We start from the raw sequence: 15,990 nt of genomic DNA on the forward strand, positions 1-15,990 counted from the left end.
ATTCCAGAGCTGAAATTATCCAAATGATTCTAGTGAAGGTGTATAGAGTTTAAAAACACAGTGGGGCACTTCCTGTATTACCACATGATGACATCACAAGGTGGAACAGAGTGTTTTCCGTCTGAGAGAAGAACTCGGCCTAAATCTGTAGGGTTTGTGTGTTAATGTGTGAATGAAACGAAAGATAACTCTAGGCCTGTTTGTGATGAGGAAACATTAGAACACAGAGTCATCTGGGCCTTTAACAATAGGAATGTAATTCATAACTAACCCATTGCTAACTAGAGGCTCACTTGTGTCTTTCATGGTTGATGAGATGAAATAGTGATTATTGATCATTGTGTATCTGATGTGATAATACTTTAAAACGCAGTGTTTGGTTTAGGTGGGCTGATCTGCTGTGTGACGAGATGGAGCAAAGAGAGAGGGAGGGGGAGGAGCTTGGATCACCAGGACCAACGTGTCTCCACCAGAAGTCCTGCAGACTCCGCCCCCTCCGCATGACCTGCTACAGGCTGTGGCTGGAGATAGACTCCCCGCTCGGCCCCATCACCTCCAAACCCATCTATGTGTCTCCTGTGGACCACGGTGAGGAGCATGAAGCAGCTGTGTGGGACAAGACACGAGAACCAGACAGAAACTGTGTGCTTCAGGTCACAGTTTTAACCACCAATGTTTTATTTACTGTATTTTATATTTATATATTTTTATTTGAATAGATTCTTTTTTCAGACTAAGGGTTTGTTTGGACTGCTCACTAATGCTCTTCCTCAGTCTGACTTCTGTCTTAAAGGCCTCCTCAGGTCACATGACCACTCTGAGGAAGAACGCTGTTGACCAGTCCAACCCATAGACTGTTTATATAAATGGACATAGCCAACCTGCTAGCCGCCGCGTTACATAACATTTACACATTTACATTAAAAAAAACCTGTAAAAATCAGATTAGGCAAGGTGAGTTTATTTGTAGCACAAATGGTCCACAAAGTCATTCAAAGTGCTTTACTGAAGAAGAAAGATATTAAAATCACAATACAACAAATCAAAACATACAGTGGGTACGGAAAGTATTCAGACCCCCTTAAATGTTTCAGTCTTTGTTATATTGCAGCCATTTGCTAAAATAATTTTCCTTTTTTTTCTCATTAATGTACACACAGCACCCCATATTGACAGAGAAAAATGAAATTGTTGAAACTTTTGCAGATTTATTAAAAAAGAAGGACTGAAATATCACACAGCCATAATTATTCAGACCCTTTGCTGTGTCCCTCATATATTTAACTTGGGTGTTGTCCATTTCTTCTGATCACTCTTGAGATGGTTCTACACCTTCATTGGAGTCAGGTTCTAAGTTCTAGAAAGTCAACCATCACTGCAGCCCTCCTCCATCGGGGCTTTATGGCAGAGTGGCCCAACAGAAGCCTCTCTTCAGTGCAAGACACATGAAAGCAATATATATAATATAACAAAGAGTGAAAAATTTAAGGGGGTCTGAATTCTTTCCATACCCACTGTAAATCATCATAAATGAACATTAAAAGGACGAGTGCATAATCCCCTGTTCTTTGGTCCCTACAGTGAAGCCAGACCCGGCGTCTCACGTGCTCGCTGTGACTCTCAGTTCTGGGCTCCTGTCAGTCACATGGGACCCTCCTTCTCTGCCCGTTGAGGGGGTGCAGTGCCAGTTCAGATACCATGCCCCGTCCACCATGGGCCAGCCTGAGTGGAACGTGAGTGTCTCAGATCTTTTGGAGAGGTTGTGCAGATTTCAACATTTATATGTAATTATTCCATTACACTTGTTTTAGCCTTGAAAAACATGTGTTCTCACCATAGCCTGTTTATATAAATGCACATAGATAACCTGCTAGCTGCCGCGTTCCAAACAGGAAGTGATCATGGGGTCGCTCCATCGACTAAAAACTGTGTCTCCTCTCTTTGTTACTGCTGCTGTCAGACTCATCATTTTGGTCTTAAATGTTTGTATTAACCCACTTTACATGATCCTGGGGTTTTATTTAACTATTGTGTCACTATATGAACATTGTTGTTTTTAAGGCTATGTTAGCCTTAGCATCAACAGTGTTCATATCTCAAGGTTTGATTGACAGTGTTGTTAAACTTGAAAATGTTTTATTTTGTTCAAAAAAATAATATGAAAAATAATATTACATTTGTTCCCTTGTATAATTGAAAAGACCAAAAAGGTTCAGATCCCCCGCCCTGCCCCGCCCTGCCCCGCCCTGCCCCGCCCTGCCCCGCCCTGCCCCGCCCTGCCCCGCCCTGCCCCGCCCTGCCCCTGGCCCCAACTGCTCTGACCTCGGACCTTCAGTTTGAATGTGCAGATGTGATCGGAGATGTGAAAGAGAATAGCTATTTTTATTTCATTTTTAAATCAAAGAAAAAGAATTAATGACGGACTTTAGACCAAGAACGCTGAAAAACATGATCCTTAAAGAAGGACTGAGGCTGCATCTAGAAACCCAGATCTGACTTGGTGCTGGACAAACATCACATAAAAAAATATCTGAGCTTTAGTTTCGATCAGAACAATTAGAACAGAGACATCGAGCATCAAGTCTTTTCCTCAGGATCAAAATCAGGACTGAAATTTAAAGTTGCACTATGTAACTTTTCATAGTGTTTTTTTTATGTCAAAGTGTCACCAGGCCTAATTACAGGTCACATCTGTGGAGAGGGGACTCCACTCCCAGTGAGAACCACAGACTGTGTAATGAGTAGGTAAAACAATAGTGAAATAAAAACCCCAGGATCATGTAGAGCGGGTTAATATGAACATTGTAAGACCAAAATGATGAGTCTGACAGCAGAAGTTACAGAGAGAGGAGCCACAGTTTTTCAATGTTAAGTGAACTGGAGCCAGAGTCGATGGAGCCAGAAGTGTGACCATGATCACTTCCTGTTTGGAATGTGGCGGCTAGCAGGTTAGCTCCGTCCATTTATATAAATGGATCAAACAAAAATCTGATCTGACCCAAATGTTTTTATGTTTTCAGTGCTCTTTCAATTTTTAGACGACAGATAAAGTGGTGGCTTCGTTCCGTATTGTGTTCTAACTCTATGTAAACGGTGCAGGTCCAGCCTCCTGTATTGCCCCCTGGAGACAAGGTGAACATCTCAGACGTCTGTGTGTCATATGCAGTACAAGTGCGCTGCCAGCCCACGCACGGCTTCAGATACTGGAGTGACTGGAGCAAGACTGTTTACTCTGCCCCTCAGAACAGCCAAGGTAAAGAGACACACACATACACACACACATGGACAAATACACACAAACAAACGCACGACTGGATCAAGACCCTTTACTCTACCCCTCAGAACAGCCAAGGTAAAGAGACACACACATACACACACAAACACACACAGACACACACTTACCTCTCTGTTTCAGCGTTGTGCTGCTCTTGTTAAATAACACTCTGTGATGTCATCGTTCCCGCAGCACCGGAGCGTGGGCCTGATTTCTGGAGAGAATTTTCCCATGATGCAAATGGAAACCGAACAACAGTAACGCTCCTTTTTGAGGTACAAAGATTATACTGCAGATATCACTCAGTTTTTCTCAAGAGGGGGTATTTACCTCTATGGGGTATTAAAGAGGGGGTATTTTAAAGAGGGAGTAGTTACTTCTATGGGCCATTACCTCTATGGAGTATTCACAGCTCTATCACATTACAATCAGCATTAATGAAACTACTGCACATCACATCAGGTTTGTGAAGCTGTAGTATATTGTTTTGTATCATGTTTTTATATATTTATGGAGAGTTGTCGTCTACGCTGTGGGTGACGTCACACTGCCTTAGTCACTTCTTTATATCGTCTGACATTATATTTCTATGATTCTTTAACATGGATGTGTGTTGTTGTTTCCGTAGCGTGTTCAGACTTCAGGCCTGCCTTACTGTGTGGACGGCCTCATAATCACACACCAACCTCTGAACGGCTCGGCCTCAGAGGAGAGAACGGGCCTAAAGACGTCTCATAGTTTTGAATGGGACCATGGCGTACAAACTCTTACCGTGGCAACCTACAACAGCCTTGGACGATCTGCAAAGAACTTCAACCTCATCTTGAACGAGCAAATGAAACGTGAGTGTTTTTAAACTTGTATAACGATAATGGTTTGTTCAGTTATTCTGAGACTCAGTTTAAAAAAGCGACTTGAGCCATGACAGAAACAGCCTGAACGACGAGGCTCTGCGCGCCTCCTCCAGAGACATAATCTAAGTCGACTTCTGCAAAGGTCAAAATGAACTTGTCATATGCGTTAAACTCTTTACTGTTTGTTTTGTAACATATTTGAATAAGTGACTGAATGCTGAAGGCATTTGTACAGCAAAATTCATGCACAAAGTAATTCAAAGAAAGACATTAAAATCACAATACAACAAATCAAAACATCAGGAACATTTATTTAATAAAACTACTGAAAACTACCACTTCATGACATCACAAGGTAGAACAGAGCATTTTGAGCTTTGGAGATGTACAGACTGATAAAAAAAAGTTTCACTCAAACGTGTGAATGAAACAAAACACAACTCCAGGTCTGTTTTTGAGGAGTAAGTTTTGAGGAGGAGGAACAACATTAAAACATGGATTAAAGCTCATATGAAGCTTTGTGTAATATAAGACTTTAACTTACTTGATGATATTTTGTGTTGTAAAAAGAATAACAGCAGCATTTGCATCAAAAGTCGAGTAGGCCGCACCATTCTGAAACATAATGTTTGATTTTTCTGTTGAGATTCTGGTTAAATTTGAAATATCATGTTTAAAAAGTCAGATCTGTTCAGAGTTCACCTCATAAACATGACAGCATTCTAGCATGCTAACATGCTAACCTGCTAACATGGCATGTTGCTGTTGTTGACAATATCATGCTTAGCAACATTGTCAATCAAACCTGTTGCTAACGCTAGCAGGAGTGACCTTGTGACCTGATTTGTCTGTAAATCAAGATATGAACATTAATAACAGAAACAATAGTGAAATAAAATCCCCAGGATCATGTAGAGCGAGTTAATATGGACATTTAAAGACCAAAATGACGAGTCTGACAGCAGCAGTGACAGTGAGAGGGGACACAGTTTTTACATCGAAAGTGAGTCAGAGCCAATGGAGCCGGAAGTGCGCCAACACTCACTTCCTGTTTGGAACACAGTGGCTAGCACATTAGCTATGTTTATGCTCTAACCCATTTGACTCCCCTACTCCCCCTGCAGGTCGCACTGTGCGTTCATTCCATGTGTTCCTGGTGAATAGCTCCTGTGTGTCTCTGTCCTGGTCTCTCGTGGACAGCAGCTCTGTGCCTCAGTCTCTGGTTCTACAGTGGAATCACTCACATCAGGAGAGCCACAAAAGCACAACCACATGGAGGAGGCTGCGCTACACCGACCCACCTGTACACGTCAGAGGTAAGAGTCACCGACACCTGTGCACGTCAGAGGTAAGAGTCACCGACACTAAACAAGTCACATTTACAGAAATTAACCTTTCCTGAATATGTTTATAATGATGTTGAGCTGAATCTTGACACATAGATTAGTACACACACACGCGCGTGCGCATACATACACGCACGCACACACACACAGACACACACACCCCCATGCACACACCCACGGACCACTATGGACCCTACTGGACACTGAGGGATTACACAGATATAAGACACATGGGAACAGAACGAGGCGAGTACTGTGCCTATTCCTTAGTATCTAAATCAAGGGTCTTGACAGCACTAGAGCAGCAGAACATTTATCTGTTTTATTAGATCTGCTCCTGATGATTCTGACTCTGTCCTTCTGCAGGAGACTTCTTTGGTTCAGAGGAACACGACTTTTATTTGTTCCCTGTGTTTGCGGACGGCGAGGGACAGAACGTCCACACGCGAGGTCAGTACACACATACAGACACACACACACAAGGTCACTACATGTCAAGACAAAAACACACACACACACACACGACTTTTTGCTTAGTCACATAACTTCTCCACATGAAAATGCTGAAACAGCAAACTTATAACTGTCACAAACGTCAGCTCAGTGAGAGTGCATTCTGATGTTGTGTCTCTAAGCAAAACACTTTATATTCATGGCACACTCTGGGGACGTGCAATTTCAATCTATTAAAGTTCCAGTCATTTCTAGGCCTGTCCCGAACACATTCTGAAGTTGGATACATCACTGAAGTAAATACAGACGATAAACGATAATATTGAAACAAATTTCTGCCACTGACTCAAAAAGAGCAGATTTAAACTACAAAAACTATTATAAATCTACAATATTATACAAATAATGAGCTGCAAGAAATAAACAGCAGAATGAAACACTTTAGTCAATAGTTTGAGTCTGCAACAAGTTAGACGAGTTATTTATTCAAACTTTTACAGCTTAAATCTGATCATTTAGTCAAAAAATAAACAAAAATGTCCCCGTAGAAAAGAAAAAGTAACAATAAATATTGACCCCAAAAAAAATCTATTTCTATCTTTTACATTTGATGGATAAGGCCTCGTGGTTTCAGACGATCATTGATCAGGGTCAGAGGGTCTTTTTCATGCAGCGGTCTAGAAACACTTTTCTGTCTGTCACTTTTTTGTGTTAAAAGACAATAATTTAATGTCTGTTTCATGGTAATGAACTTTTTTATGTGTTGATCAAAATAAAGAGAAGCACATGCCCCTAATCTGGTCACATCATGAAGTACTGGTTGTGACAGGGCATCTGGCTTACATGATTTTTGTGAATAAGATTCTCCTTAACATGTGCATTATTGTTGCAGCTGTGAGGAGGGAGGCCGGGGCCTTCATCCTCCTCATCATCGTCTCCTTTCTGTCCATTGTGCTGCTCGTCACTTTGGTCCTTTCTCAAAACCAGTGAGTTTTTTTTTATTTTAATTTTGGACAGATGAATTATCTGTCTGTTTAGAATTTCAGTTTTACTTATTTCAGTTTGTGTGTGTATATGTATATTTTGCTTTCTCATTTCTGCCTTGTGTTCTTCCTGTGACTTATAGAACATGATTAATAGAGTTAATCTCTTGGCGTCTTAAACGTTCGTGGTGACATTTAACAGGTCACGAGTGTGTAATTACACCGATGTGACTGATGGGGGCACTATGTGAATGGCAGTAAAATGCAGTGAATGTATCAGATTAACCTCTATTTTTATCACAGAATGAAGAAAATCGTGTGGAAGGATGTTCCCAACCCAAACAAGTGCTCCTGGGCCCAAGGTGTCGACTTTAGAAAGGTACATTTTGTTTATGTATAAAACAATAAAAGATGAACAAGAATGTTTATATTTTGTTTTTATTTTTACGTCTCTATTTAAAGGTCATGTATTACACAAAAACAGACCTAGAGGTGTGTTTTGTTTCACTTTGTGTACCAGTTTATTATTAGTCTGTCTACATCTCCAAAGCTCAAAATGCTCTGTTCCACCTTATGATGTCATGAAGTGGCAGTTTTCAAGTTACCAGCTCCTTTTACCTTTAGTTCAATAGAGACTGGCAATTCCAGAGCTGAAATGATCCAAATGATTCTAGTGAAGGTGTATGGAGTTTAAAAACACAGTGGAGCACTTCCTGTATTTCCACATGACGACATCACAAGGTGGAACAGAGTGTTTTCAGTCTGAGAGAAGAACTCAGCCTAAATCTGCAGGTTTGTGTGTTAAACATGTGTGAATGAAACAAAACACAATCCAGGCCTGTTTGTGATGAGAATCATATGGTCCCTTTAAACTTTAAACTGCAGATTGTTCAACTTATTTCAAACACAAACTATTTTTTTTCTAGTTTTTAAATGTGTGTGAAGTTCATAGTTTTATTTCCTGGTTGATCGTGGGCGACAGATATGACATAGGCAGAGGTAATTCCATAACTGTTACCAAGCAACCGTAGTGTAAACAACTGTAATGTAAACAACTGTAATGTAAACAAAGGAGAAACTCATCTAAATTACACAGTATTTATAGTTTGAACAAAACATGTATTTATTTATATGAAGGTTTAAACTGACAGGAAAATGTGTCGTGTGAACTTTCCACAAACTCTCACTGACATGAGGTAAAACTGTGATAAATGACCCCAACCCCCCACTGACCTGAGGTGATAAATATTTATGAAAGGGACAATCCACTAAACTGAGTCAGAAATAAACACATGAAAAGCGCATACACTTTAAACTGAACAAAAGAGTCAGTTTAGAGTCTGGTCATATAGACTTTATCAGGGAACAGAGTCAGAACTAGCTAACGTCTGTTATTGTTCTAGATGGACACTTTTGACCATCTCCTGAGAGCTCCAGAGGTGCTCCCAGCCTGGCCACTGCTTCTGGCCGGTGAAACCATCTCTACTGTGGTCATTATGGACAAGACTGACCCCCCAGTGCTGGTCCAGCCTCCACTGGACCCTCCCGTCCTCTACATTTGTGATTTTGATTCCCAAGACAACGAGAAGCTCCTGACTGAAGCTGCAGCGGATAATACAGATGTTTCAAACCCAGACACGACAACTTTCCTTTTGTCCCAAATACTGGACCCGACTAAAAATGACTCTGCCTCCTGTTCAGTCACCTATGCGACTGTGGTGCTGTCTGACCCTAAACTAAACCAGCATTTTCAAGATAGCGGTGGGTGCAGCTCTTGTGATGAAGGTAATTTCTCCGCTAATAATTCAGATATATCGGATTCTTCCCATGGTGCATTGTGGGAACTGGAGAGCAGTAAAACCGGAGATTCGGACGTAGACCAACGCCATTCCGGCTCTTATAACTCAGTGGAGGAAATGTCCAAATCTTCTGATCAAGAAGACGAGAATAAACAAGAAATAGACTTGTACTATTTGACTTTGACCGGTGAGGACAGCAGGGAGGAGGGACATAAACATGACCTCTTAAAAAGGCTAATTTTAAGTAAAGAAAACTGTTCCTTGCCTTTGCTCAATGTTGAAGATGACTCGGACGAGAAAACTGAGCTGCTTTCTGCTGCCCCTGGTGGCTTTTCTCCGCTCTATCTGCCACAGTTCAGGACTGCTCCCTGAAATCACAAATAAGCCCCAGCTGTGAACGTGTAAGAGTGACCTTTGAACAACCTCTGAACGACCTATGAACGCATACTAGTGACCTCTGAACGACCTCGGAACGTGTAAGAGCATCCTCCAAACTCATGTGAACAACATCTGAACGACCTATGAACACATACGAGGAACCTCTGAACACATACGAGCGACCTCAGAACGACCTCTCAAAGATCTCTGAATGCGTAAGAGTGGCCTCTGAACGCGTGCAAATGACCTCTGAGCGACCTCTGACTCCGTCCATATGACCTGTGAGCGACTTCTGACTGCGTACATATGACCTCTGAGTGACCTCTGAATGCGTACAAATGATCTTTGTACTATCAAAATACATTGTGTAGTTGAACTTTTATCAAAGCACATTTTCCATGAAAAGTGAATGAAAAACCATACCTCTGATGACGACTTCTGACGTGTCCCGACGTGTCCCAACATGTCTCAAAGTGCGCTGACATGTCCCGACGTGTCTCGATGTGTTCTGACTTTTTCCGACGTGTCTCTGTGTCATGTGTTCTGACGTATTTCTTACGTGTCCCGACATGCTCTGACATGCTCTGATGTGTCTTGACATGTTCCGACGTGTCCTGCCATGGTCTGACACGTTCTAACCTGCTCTGATGTGTCCCGACGTGCTCTGACGTGCTCCAACGCGTTCTGCTGTGTCCTGGCGTGTCCTGGCGTGTCCTGGCGTGTCCTGGCGTGTTCTGGCGTGTTCTGACGTGTTCTGACGTGTTCTGACGTGTTCTGACACTTTCATCAGCTCTATTTTGTGTTTGAAATGAGGGACATGGCTCATTTTGAGGCATTTTTTCCATTGAGTGATTTTCAAATTACTTGATACAAAAGTTTTAATTTATGGGTTGAAAGTCACCACCTGCTTGTCTCCATGGAGATGTTATTTCTTTGCCTGGAATGTTCCCCAATATGGCTTTAAACTTCTGTGAGTTTCAGTAGTGTTATGACTAAAGCAGTGGTTCTTAACCTGGGTTCGATCGAATCCTAGGGGTTCGGTGAGTCAGTCTCAGGGGTTCGGCGGAGGTCAAAACACAGACGCTGGCTGTGTCCCAATTCAACAAATGCACCCTTCAATATGCCTATTGAAGTACCTGCCCGACTTAATTTAATGGCACAATGGCGCATTTAAGGGCATTTAAGGGCATTTAAGGGCATTTAAGGGCACTTGAATTGAGACATGGCATGAGACACGGCCAGAGTGATGCCCCAGCATTGACTGGGAGGATCCCGGCGACAACTGCGCTCTGATTGGACATCTTTGAGGGACCACGGAAGCACATTGCCGAAATTAGGTGATGGGTGTGTGTTAAAATGTTAAAAATAATAAATTGCATAAATACAATAAGTTCATTATTGGAATACATAAGATTAAAAATTAAAATCATTTCAGTGTGGTAGTATTAAAAAAGGTCATGTCTTTGTGAAAAGGTATGTATGTAATTTGTTGTGAGTTCATGCATTGTATTGGTTTTATTCTTTGAACACAGTGATGTTAATGCACGGTTCATTTTGTGCACCAGTAAAACATACAGGTGTCTTGAGTTTGAAAAAAAACATATTTTATTTTTTCAATAAAGAAGGGTTCAGTGAATGTGCATATGAAAGTGGTGGGGTTCAATACCTCCAAAAAGGTTAAGAACCACTGGACTAAAGAATGCTTTAAATACATGCTTTCTATAGAGCAAACCTGTAGCACCGCCTGGTGGCATTGCCTACTCATCTCCATGGAGATGTTACTGTTTTTCCTGGGATTTTCTTTGCAAAATGACTGCGCAGTATTGCTTAAAGTACAATGTGCAACAAAGCTCATGTGAGTGTGCCAAGGGTCAGGGGTTATGGGTTAAATGTTAAGGGTTATGGGTTAAAGGTTAGGGGGTTAGGGGTTAAAGGTTAAACGTTAAAGGTTAAGGGTTAAGGGTTAAAAGTTGTGTTCATGCATCTACGTCAGGTTGTAAAATGCCTATAGTTTAAAGTGAAGCTGGATGGGTCACATTTCTATTGTGAAGTTTCCTGTTTAACTGTGAAATCCAGATGTGAATTCAAAAGGGCAGCACCAACATGGAAGATCCTCAGTGTTGCTTTACAATTTTCTTTACACCTGTATATGAGGTAGTACACCTGTACACGAGGTAGTACACCTGTGCACGGTGTAGTACACCTGTGCACGGTGTAGTACACCTGTGCACGGTGTAGTACACCTGTGCACGGTGTAGTACACCTGTGCACGGTGTAGTACACCTGTGCACGAGGTAGTACACCTGTGCACGGTGTAGTACACCTGTGCACGGTGTAGTACACCTGTGCACGGTGTAGTACACCTGTGCACGGTGTAGTACACCTGTGCACCTATAGACGAGGCTCTACAGCTGTAACATGAATGTGATCTGAGAAATGTTTCAAATTTACAATAGAGCAAGTGCTAGTGTTGAGCTGTTAGACCAGTGACGGAATCAGGAGTTTTTAAATGTATTTTTTACCTTTGTTTACGTCTTTATGAAAGACTCTGCTGCAGACGATTTGCACAGTGGGTAAACAGGGATGCTTGAGCTTTGTTTGTATGTTTTTGTAGCTTTTGTAGGTCAAGCTTCATCTGCATGACCCAGAGAATGTGTCATCTGTGCTGTATGTTCAGTGTCCTGTTAAAATATTTATGAAATACTTCATGTTGTGTTTTTTGACTTGTGTTCTGGTGTAAACAGTGCAGACGGCTCTACGGACGAATGTAAAGGACAAAAATATACAAAGTTTATTATAAAATGAGATTGTATTTTTAATGTTGAAAATAAAGTATTTATTGTGAATCTGCTTGTGGTGATGACTTGTAACTTGTAGCTAATTACACAAAGAGAATAGTATGGTGTGCTGCCCTCTTGTGGTTATCAAAAACAGGATAGGATCCTGGGACACTTCAGAGTCCTGTTTTCTTCTCATGTAGAAGAGAACAGGACTCTTAAGTGTCCCAGGATTATTTTTACAAGATGAAACTTGTTTATTTTATTGGCCCTCGCCACTCACGAAGTGATGGCGAGGGGCATTGTTCTTCCTGGGTTTCTTCTTCTTCTTCTTATTTTTCCGCCAAAAGGATCGCAGTTTTCACCCCCTGAACGTCGACGAAAAGTCCCACATATAGGTATAGGATCGACCGGCTCGGCGAAAAATTTCATAAAATTGGCATCGCGACAATGTCCGAAGCACACCGGCTCGACAGCGCCACCTACAAAATTCAAAATTTTAAAATGAATTGGGAGCCGACACGCATTTTTCGCCCTAGCCTGACGAAATTCACACCAGTGATAGAGCTCATGGAGACAAGCAAAAAAGCCAATCATAGTGCGGCCCTAGGACGGACAGGAAGTCAGCTATATTGAATCAAAAATTCGCCAACTTTTTCGCTGCGTGTTTTCAAAACGCTACTAGTCTCAGGTTTTTGGTCCAAATGAGCTCAGATTTCACATGCCACATCCAGACACATGGGTTTTCATAACTTATCCACGTTTTCTCCAAATTCCACACGGTTCGCCCGTACGCCGCCACCGAAATACGCCTTCGTTTCCTGTTTTTTCGATGTCCTCTCACGACCACAGGCATTGCCCTACAGAGCTCACATTCACATCACATATGCGAGATTGGGGCATGAATGGAATGCAATATTAATTTTAATAAAAATGAACACTATAGCGCCCCCTACCATAGGGGTGAAACGCAAACATTATCGGATTCCTACGAAATTCGGGAAATAAATTGGGGGTATGACGTGGACCAAAAAATAATATTACGGGCATAGGTCATTTTTCACACTTGGCCACCAGAGGCGCAAAGACTCCAAATAAAATCATTTAAAAATGTCTGCCACGCACATGCATTGGTCTACACAGCTCAAATTCACATCACCCGTGTGATATGGGGGTATTAATAAAATGGATTATTAATTGTAATCAAAATGAACACTATAGCGCCCCCTACCATAGGGGTGAAACGCCAACATTATCGGATTCCTACGAAATTCGGGGAATAAATCAGTGGCATCAGAAGAAACAAAAAATTACATTATGGCCATGAGTCATTTTCCACGGTTGGCCACCAGGGGCGCAAATACTAAAAAAAAAATCATTAAAAAATTTCTTACACGCACATACATGGTTCTAGACAGCTGAAATTCTCATCACACATGTGATATCAGGGTATTAATAGAATGCACTATTAATTGTTATGTAAATGAACACTATAGCGCCCCCTACAGTATTGGTAAAATACACAACTTTGTCCGATTGGCATGAAACTTGGGGAGATAATTGTTGGCATTAAATGGGGCAAAAAAGTCCATTACACCATACCTGTATTATGTACGTCGTTGCCGGTGCAAAGCCACAGACCCCTCTCATATAGAGTCAGGGCCACACAGCCCAGGCCCACACTGCATATTAACATTGTTCTTCGTTTTTCCGCCAAAACAATCGCAGTTTTCACCCCCTGAACGTCGACGAAAAGTCCCACATATAGGTATAGGATCGACCGGCTCGGTGAAAAATTTCATAAAATTGGCATCGCGACAATGTCCGAAGCAAACCGGCTCGACAGCGCCACCTAGAAAATTCAAAATTTTAAAATGAATTGGGAGCCGACACGCATTTTTCGCCCTAGCTTGACGAAATTCACACCAGTGATAGAGCTCATGGAGACAAGCAAAAAAGCCAATCATAGTGCGGCCCTAGGACGGACAGGAAGTCGGCTATATTGAATCAAAAATTCGCCAACTTTTTCGTTGCGTATTTTCAAAACGCTACTAGTCTCAGGTTTTTGGTCCAAATGAGCTCAGATTTCACATGCCACATCCAGACACATGGGTTTTCAGAACTTATCCACGTTTTCTCCAAATTCCACACGGTTCGCCCGTACGCCGCCACCGAAATACGCCTTCGTTTCCTGTTTTTTCGATGTCCTCTCACGACCACAGGCATTGCCCTACAGAGCTCACATTCACATCACATATGCGAGATTGGGGCATGAATGGAATGCAATATTAATTTTAATAAAAATGAACACTATAGCGCCCCCTACCATAGGGGTGAAACGCAAACATTATCGGATTCCTACGAAATTCGGGGAATAAATTGGGGGCATGACGTGGACCAAAAAATAATATTACGGGCATAGGTCATTTTTCACACTTGGCCACCAGGGGCGCAAAGACTCCAAATAAAATCATTTAAAAATGTCTGACACACACATGCATTGGTCTACACAGCTCAAATTCACATCACACGTGTAATATGAGGGTATTAATAAAATGGAATATTAATTGTAATAAAAATGAACACTATAGCGCCCCCTACCATAGGGGGGAAACACCAACATTATCGGATTCCTTCGAAATTCGGGGAATAAATCGACGGCATCAGAAGAAACAAAAAATTACATTATGGCCATGAGTCATTTTCCACATTTGGCCACCAGGGGTGCAAACACACAAAAAAAAAAATCATTAAAAAATGTCTTACACGCACATACATTGTTCTAGACAGCTGAAATTCTCATCACAAATGTGATATCAGGGTATTAATAAAATGCACTATTAATTGTTATCTAAATGAACACTATAGCGCCCCCTACAGTATTGGTGAAATACTCAACTTTGTCCGATTGGCATGAAACTTGGGGAGATAATTTTGGGCATTAAAAGGGGCAAAAAAGTAAATTACACCATACCTGTATTATGTACGCGGTTGCCGGTTTAATGCCTTGCACAGCCATTGTAATGTGTTGGTCACCCATATTTATATAGAAACTGAGTGAAGGGGGGCGGATTGTGGCCATGGGGTGGCCGGGCGGGGAAAATGGTGCGTGGGGGCAGTGGCCGGCCCCGGGCGGTCGCCTGGGGGGTCGGTCGCATGTGGGGGCGGTCGCATGGGGGATCGGTCGCATGGGGGGGCGGTCGCATGGGGGGGCGGTCGCATGGGGGGGCGGTCGCGCGGGGGGCGAGGGCCATCATCGCCGCTTGCGGCTTTAATGATGTTTGTGATGTCATTTGGAGAAATCTCCCGTTATTTACATGACTTTATTTCTCTATGTCTAAGTTTACATCCTGAGGCTCAACAAAGGCTCAGTTAAATTATGAAAAATTGAAAATATAACAAATCAATGATGTTCAGCTCACATTAACTAAACAAACATAATGAGATAAGTCTCCAGAAGATACTGTCCTGACCCTGTCCTGACCCTGTCCTGACCCTGTCCTGACCCTGTCCATTTAACCTGGATCTGTAGAGCGGGTTTTGCTCTCTAATATCAGCCTTATTTTGGTGCATTTACACATTATAAACTCCAGATGGCGCCATGACACAGAGTTCACTTTTAATTCACTGTAGCTTATGGTTTAACCGTATTTGTGTCCTCAAAGGCCTCGGCTCACCTCTCCGAGCTCCACCTCTGCAGCCAACCATTAAAAACACATGAAAATCTGTAAATTGTCCCAGGATGCACCTGAAGAACTGCAGACTTTTGTAAAGGTGCAAATATAAACCACTTTCACAGATACTTGGGTTTAACACTGGATCTGCTGCCCTCTACTGGCTATTTGTGTTATTTTACAAAACCTAAAATTTCAATCTTTTTTCTTTACTGTTCTGCTCAGTATTATTATTTTTCTGTGTGAATAAAAGAATAAAAAAACATATTTTGTATATAATTTTATCTATTGTTAGGGCAGCACATCTCTGTGAAACACTGAGCACATACTTGTCCTAGATTCTTCTTTATGATGAGTCCATTCATGCTCTTTAGTCCAGTCAAACCAGGTCACTTGGGCTTAACGCGGTCTTCTTCTCTCCACTGCTCAAACCTCATTAAATACTTGTACTT

The 15,990-nt window shown here is 41.9% G+C and overlaps 1 protein-coding gene across 1 annotated transcript in view; it reads left to right on the forward strand.

Moving 5' to 3' along the window:
• lepr (leptin receptor) overlaps positions 1-11,445 on the forward strand; it is a 32,401-nt gene extending 20,956 nt beyond the window's left edge. The window contains exons 12-21 of the mRNA XM_055221026.1: positions 386-588; positions 1,582-1,733; positions 3,100-3,253; positions 3,467-3,549; positions 3,903-4,116; positions 5,253-5,444; positions 5,841-5,924; positions 6,820-6,913; positions 7,214-7,289; positions 8,314-11,445. Of these exons, the coding sequence (XP_055077001.1) occupies positions 386-588; positions 1,582-1,733; positions 3,100-3,253; positions 3,467-3,549; positions 3,903-4,116; positions 5,253-5,444; positions 5,841-5,924; positions 6,820-6,913; positions 7,214-7,289; positions 8,314-9,081 (2,020 nt within the window). The 3' untranslated portion in view covers positions 9,082-11,445. The remainder of the gene's footprint in view (positions 1-385; positions 589-1,581; positions 1,734-3,099; positions 3,254-3,466; positions 3,550-3,902; positions 4,117-5,252; positions 5,445-5,840; positions 5,925-6,819; positions 6,914-7,213; positions 7,290-8,313) is intronic.
• The last annotated feature ends 4,545 nt before the right edge of the window (positions 11,446-15,990 follow it).

Source organism: Periophthalmus magnuspinnatus, chromosome 4 (assembly GCF_009829125.3).
Source record: "Periophthalmus magnuspinnatus isolate fPerMag1 chromosome 4, fPerMag1.2.pri, whole genome shotgun sequence".
Lineage (NCBI taxonomy): Eukaryota > Metazoa > Chordata > Actinopteri > Gobiiformes > Gobiidae > Periophthalmus > Periophthalmus magnuspinnatus.